The sequence below is a fragment of the Crocodylus porosus genome, unplaced genomic scaffold, assembly GCF_001723895.1.
Source record: "Crocodylus porosus isolate Cpor-Errol unplaced genomic scaffold, CroPor_comp1, whole genome shotgun sequence".
Lineage (NCBI taxonomy): Eukaryota > Metazoa > Chordata > Crocodylia > Crocodylidae > Crocodylus > Crocodylus porosus.
The window spans coordinates 24,400,044-24,406,401 of record NW_017728912.1 but is presented as its reverse complement, the minus strand read 5'-3'; the positions used below and the strand labels follow the sequence as shown (position 1 = coordinate 24,406,401).

General features: G+C 40.8%; 1 protein-coding gene across 3 annotated transcripts in view; it reads right to left on the bottom strand.

Moving 5' to 3' along the window:
• CENPC (centromere protein C) overlaps positions 1–6,358 on the bottom strand; it is a 70,202-nt gene that overhangs the window by 55,494 nt on the left and 8,350 nt on the right. Inside the window, exons 3-6 of one of the 3 annotated variants that reach the window (XM_019534204.1) lie at positions 3,419–3,483; positions 2,681–2,763; positions 1,363–1,465; positions 996–1,269 (exon numbers count right to left, since the gene is read on the bottom strand). In XM_019534204.1, coding sequence (XP_019389749.1) covers positions 996–1,269; positions 1,363–1,465; positions 2,681–2,763; positions 3,419–3,483 — 525 coding nt within the window. The remainder of the gene's footprint in view (positions 1–995; positions 1,270–1,362; positions 1,466–2,680; positions 2,764–3,418; positions 3,484–6,358) is intronic. The other 2 variants (XM_019534203.1, XM_019534205.1) reach the window with 2 other exon arrangements.

Below are 6,358 nucleotides of genomic sequence, written 5' to 3'. Positions count from 1 at the left end.
TTTTTTTTTTCTTCTTTCCCTGTTTGGCGGGCCCTTTTAAACTGCGTGCATGCGCAGTGGTCCTGCCGTCGGGGAGTGCCGGTTTCTCAGGCCAGGAGGGCCCTGCCCGGGATTTGGGGGGCCCTGCCCTACAGGAGGGGGACTGGTGATAGGCCAATACAGCACCATTGGGGTCCCCCCAGTGGCGCAGAACCGGTTCAAGCTTGCCAGAGCTCTACCCCCAAACCCTGGCCCTCCAATCCTGCTTCCCCTGCACCCCAGGAACTTACCTATACCCCGTAGGGCCTGCTTTAAAACACGGTGCAGCTCAGAGAGACGTGGCTCCTTTAGTCTTGGAGTTCCCCGCACACTCCACTACTGCTGCTTGGGGATGCCAGCCCCACCACACGCAGCTCACTCCTGATGGCCAGTTTTACAGTTTTAAATATGCCACTGTTTTTGCATCCTGTCCAATCAGCAGCAGGTAGTAAGATGCAAAAATCACAGCTTATTTTTGCCTCTTGGCCTTGAGGAGCAAGTGGAAGGAGGAAAACCTGGGTGTTTCTCCTTGAAAGGGGAAAGTCTGTTATTTTCTCCATTAAAGGGGAAAATCTGTGTTTTTCCACACAAAATGGAAAACCTGCATCCCTGGGTATAAGGTTAGTTAGTTCTACAAAATGAAACAAACACAACTTACTGAGAGGGTTGCAAACACACACACACACACACCCCTTAAAATTCCCCTGTAGTATGGCAGTTAAAGATTAAACCCTTTGGGAAGGAGAAGAATTTAACTTGCATGCCCACATCCTGGGAAGAGTACCTAAAACACTAGACTACTGGATAAAGTAAAGCATTGTTACTTCCTTCCACCTCCAGTAGTTTTGTTAAACTAGCCTGAAACATTTTACTAGCCAACATTAATCAAGGTGGGAATTCAGGTCAGATTTGATACGGGATGACAAACTGTTCTCTCTCCAAATATAAAAATTACCAAAAAGAACAGCTCTACTTACAAGCGTACAGGAGACATTTTTGCTTCTTCCAAAAGAAGAGGCAACCCCATGGTCACATCAATATCCTCATCTTCAGAAGTGTCAGCAGGATTTTGACTTGTGGTTTCAATATCTTCTGAGACATCACCTTGCTTGCTAGAAGCAACGAGATCCTTAGTGTCCACAATGTCATTGTCCTGTGAGCTTTTTTCTTCTACCACACGCTCCTTTGTTTCATTAGAATCAGCGTCTTTAAGTATTGCAGATTTCTGAAGTGTCGCAAGTGACTCTTCTGCCATAAGTATGAAATGGAATTAGCTTCAAACAAAGAAACCCACAAAACAGTTGCCCCCCAAAAGTGTAATAGTTCAAAGGTAGTAGCACTAACCTGTGCTGTCAGTTGTTTTTACTGGAGATGGAGCTAAAGATGGACTTTCAGTAAAGCCCTTAGTCACCAAGTCCAATAAACCTGAACTTTTCTGCAATATTTTCTAGTGAACAACAGAAGTAGAAAAGGAAATGGTTTCATACAACAACAATAAAAGCATTTTGACTTAAAATATAAATCCTTATAGCACATAGCTGTATTTTCTGCTCTTAATCTCATCTGAAGTTACTTAAAGTAGATTTTATCACAATTCAACACTTCTATTTGCAGTCATTTACACACTTTCAATACATGATTAAGAGCTTCTGCATATTTATTGTGTTGTTTGACAATTCAAGTCCCAGCTCTGCAAATAACTTTCTGGGATACCAAGAGCAAGTTCCTATTTCTCTACACCAGGTTGAATTGATTCAAATATTTTATTTTTGAATAACTGAAATCTACTTCAGGATTTGCAAAGCTAGATTTCAAAACTTGCAATATTGCCCCTCAGAGTACACATCTAAAACAGAATTCAAAATATAGTTCACCATAAAGTCATTACTGATAAAGCATCCTATGCTTAATCAAAGTATTGAAAACTAAGGCTCCAGCCCTATTAATCCTTCTTTGGTATGAAATTTTAAACAGAAAAAATGGTCCCTTTAATTTTCTATCTACTCTGCTCTATCCAACCAGTTCTCTGGGGTTAGTGGGGATAATACTTCCCTACTTAACAGTGGTGTTATAAGTACTAATTAATTACATATGTGGAATTCAGAGATGATTGCAACAGAGACCATAGATATCTAGGTAAACTGCAAAAAGGGAAGCGCTTGCTAAGATGTATACAGTGACCACAAGAATAAGCAGAAAATGAAAACAAAAACAGAATCTCAGTAACAAAAGCAAGAAACTGCAGCTTCCCCTTTGGTACAGAGAGTACTCAATAGGTACCAATCACAAAGGGAACAATTTCCATGATTTTAAACACGGCTTTTTTTTTCTTTTTTTAAGCCAACTAGAAATGCAACTATTCTACCTTCTACAGAGAAACAATTGAAGACTGGGAGGTGACAAATTACTTTTATATACAAAGGGCCGTCTTTCAAAGACTTAATTATACTGCCTCCATCTGCTTAGGAAAACATAACCATATACCTGATTGGTAGGAAAGCAGAAAACAAGTAGAAAAACAACTGAAAGTTTGCTCCTAATCTCATCTGAAGTTACTTAAAGTTGATTTTATCACAATTCAACAACACTTCTTTTTTCAGTCATTTACAGACTTTCAATACATGATTAAGAGTTTCTGCATACTTATTGTGTTGTAACTTACCTCACTCTCTTTTTGGCTTATATCAATGGGGGTTGAGCAATGTGTTAGGCTTGGAGAATATGTTGTAATGTCATCAACACAACCTAAAAAGAAAAAGTTATAAATATAACAAGATAAATAGTACATAATTTTCATCTTTTAAGTACAGTACATTTTCAGTTACCCAAAATCCTTTGCAAAGCATCCTTTGAAAGCCATTCAGACAGCTGAATTCATTTGGATATGTGACACTACAGCATCTCATGAGGAATTATACTTGCCACTGCATGATGTATAATATAAAACCATACACTACACAAAACAAAAGCTGCAGAAAAGAGTTTGCTATACTGTAATAGTTACAAATTACTGTATTAAACTTAAGAGTAGAGCTGCATTAAATAAAGCATAAGAAGAGAACAATCTGTGTAGTTTTCAGATGTTTTAAACCAATGAATCCCAACCAGACCCTGTGGCGCCTTAAGATCCTTTCATGCCAAAAAGCAAGTGAAAACAAAGAGCTGGCATTTTCCTCAAATGCCTGAAATCTATCAAGGGGTGTGCCTCAAGCTGAAAAAGGTTGAGAACCATGCTTGAAACAAGTCATTGTGTTGTCTGCGCTATGTAGACACAGTGCCAGAAAAACCCCCAAATAATCATACAACTACTCATTTCGTTAGGTGCAACTGCTGAGAGGGTTATAATTTATTCTTCAAATAACAACTCAAAGAGACTGAAAGACAAAAGTTAGAAGCTTACTTTCAAAACGATCTTGTATAGTTTTCATTACATTTTGGCCTGGCAGAATGTCGATCTGTTGCTTACTACAAGAAAGAACAAGAAAAAAATGCATTTAAAGAACTGCATTAACTAAAGGTTAACTAATATTTGTATCCAGTATGTACCACACACCGCTACAATTAGTAGCTGTTATGGTTGTTATTAATATAGTATAATGCTATACCACTATTAGTGTTATTTACAAGCAAGATGACTGTTTTATATGTAATATATTTATATAAACTACTACCAAATTGGCCATCATGACTGGTGGGGGGGCAGCTGAGCGGAGACGGAGCACTGCCACCCAGCACCCCGCAGTGCTGCTGCTCTGCCTCTGGCCCCGTGCACATCCACTCCCTGCATCCAGCCCCATCCCACCCCACCTTGTCTGACCCCGCACACCATGCCACTGCTGGCTCTCAGGAAGGGGGGAAGGCGGTGAGGGGGAAGCTGGCACGCAGGGGTGGCCAGCACCAGAGGTGGCAGTGGGGGGGGAGCAGAGGGTGATGCGGTGATGGTGGGCACTGCCACCAGACACTCCCCCTTTCCATTACCTCTCCCATTCCCTTCCTGCCCCTCTTCCCCGCTGCCTACCCCTCCCTGCTGGCTGTTGCTGGGGAGGCCCATGGAGGCTCCCTCACCCTCTCTGTCCATAATGCTCTAAGCCCTCAAAGCCAATCAGCACGTGCACTCTCAGTGGAGCATGCGCAGTTGGCCCAGAGCGTTAAAGACAGACAGACTAAGGCTTTTATTATATCAGAATTAGGTATTACTGCTGTTGCATGATATTTTATAACATCATCACTGTTTTCACAAAATATGTTTCATTGATTCCACTGAGCCAAGATCAACTGCCTGCAGAACTGGCACCCATCACAGGGGCAGGTGAGCAACGGATCACAGCTCCACTCCGGCCCCAAGATCCACTGCCACTGCGCTGCTGGGAAATGGAGCCCAGCTGCAGGTGATATAAACCATTTTGCCCACCCCTGGTATAACATAATGCCAGTCCCAATTTGTTACCTATTGATTACATTGCAGCAAATTTTGGTTATCTGTACAAACCAAGTGCATGGTATTTTCCAGCCCCACTGTCTACTTCGTAACCCACCTCTACTCCCATTTCCAGCAAACTATCTTTAACTGTGTATTTTGTACACTTTGTACCACCTCTAACCACACCAGACATATTGAAGAGGGAACAGCTCTCAAACGGCTGCTATTACAAGCCTCAGAAATAAGGGGAGTAATTCAGGATTGGGGTACTTACACCAGAGCACCAACAGAACTATATACATAATAAGCATAGTTTACATTAAGTTTGATTAAGTGCATGTTCCAGGTAAATGAATAATCTTTTTCAGTCCCAAGGCTATACACTTAAAATTAAGTACACTACACTGTAATTTTCACCTTTTACTTACTATGCTTTGTCATCTGCATGGAGATGAGATTTTGTTGAAAATTCAAAAGAAAATCATCCATATATTATTGAGTATAAAAGAAGTAAAGAAATTTCTATAAAAGGTGTTCATTTTTGTTTACACTTTACAGATAAAATAGCTTGTAGTAAAAAGGTGAACTCTGGCATGATAACAACCCTCACTGGATAATGCCAAGACCAACAGTTCCCAAACTGTGGTACACACACAACCTGTCAGTGGTACACATTAACAGATTTAATATAATTATTTTATGTAACAAAAACTTGCTGGTGGCACTTCAGGTTGTACCGTTTTGAATTGGTAGGGCATAATATGTCAGAGTTTGGTAATCTGTCAGCCTAGAGAATTACAATATATATCTGATACAAATAAGTTACCAGCCATTAATAATCACATATTTTATAATCCCCCACCATGATCTTAAGAGGTATGAAGGAGATGAATAACATGCCTACAAAGCTTCCAGTGAGCAAAGGAACTGAGGGAGAGCTCCTGCATGCCATAAAGGTACACAATAGCCAAAGGACACCTGAAAAACCTGTAAGGTGCTCTAATCTGTGGAAAACATTAGGCAGACAAAAAAGCATCGTCTCTTTACTGCAGCAAGAGAGACAGCACATCTCTCCACTGCCTAGACAGACAATTCCAATTATGGAGCTAATGACCTGTGGTTTAAAAAGAATATTAACTAGTATACATACTTCAAAGTTGAAAAGCCAGAATTTAGAGTATAAGAATAATCCTACAGCACAGTTCTACTCACTGACATTCACTGTTAAGAATCTTAAACTAAAGCTTTTCTTCCTTTTCGGTAGGTTGACTATTGTTCAAAAATCCAGGTAAGCCCCTGCATTAGTAAGGGAGGAGTCACCTGAGGCAGCAGCAACTAACTAAACATGATGAACCACAGTAAAAGGAGAAGAGGAGGGGAAAAGGAGTGTATTTTACTTCCTATTTCCATCTGACACATGTGTGCCGAGTTCAGGTTCAAGACAGACCATTCCTTTCCTTCCAGCAATCTTGTGATAGTTTGTCCAAGGCTACAGAAATAGTTATTAGTGTATTCAGCACAACTTCAAAATTTCTCTTTAGTCCAATGTGACTACTCTAGCTGTGATACTTTTGTCAGTTTTGTCACAATTTTCCTCACCAAATGGTCATCAGAATAAGCCAGTTCTTAATGAGAAGCTCAAAACAGTCAACCCTAAATTCCACGGCACATCTTGGAGGAGACTTAGCTTGGATCCCCCCCAGCTCTCTTCAGTGAAGCTGAAGCAAAACGGTTGTTACTACGGGTGCATTAATAAATATATTCTTGGCCAATACCAATACCCAATTATTAACCAGGCAGATTTCATAGACATTAGGGCTGGAAGGGACCTTGGGAGATCATCGAGTCCAGCCCCCTGCCCAAAGGGCAGGAAGTCAGCTGGGGTCATAGGATCCCAGCAAGATAAGCATCCAATTTACT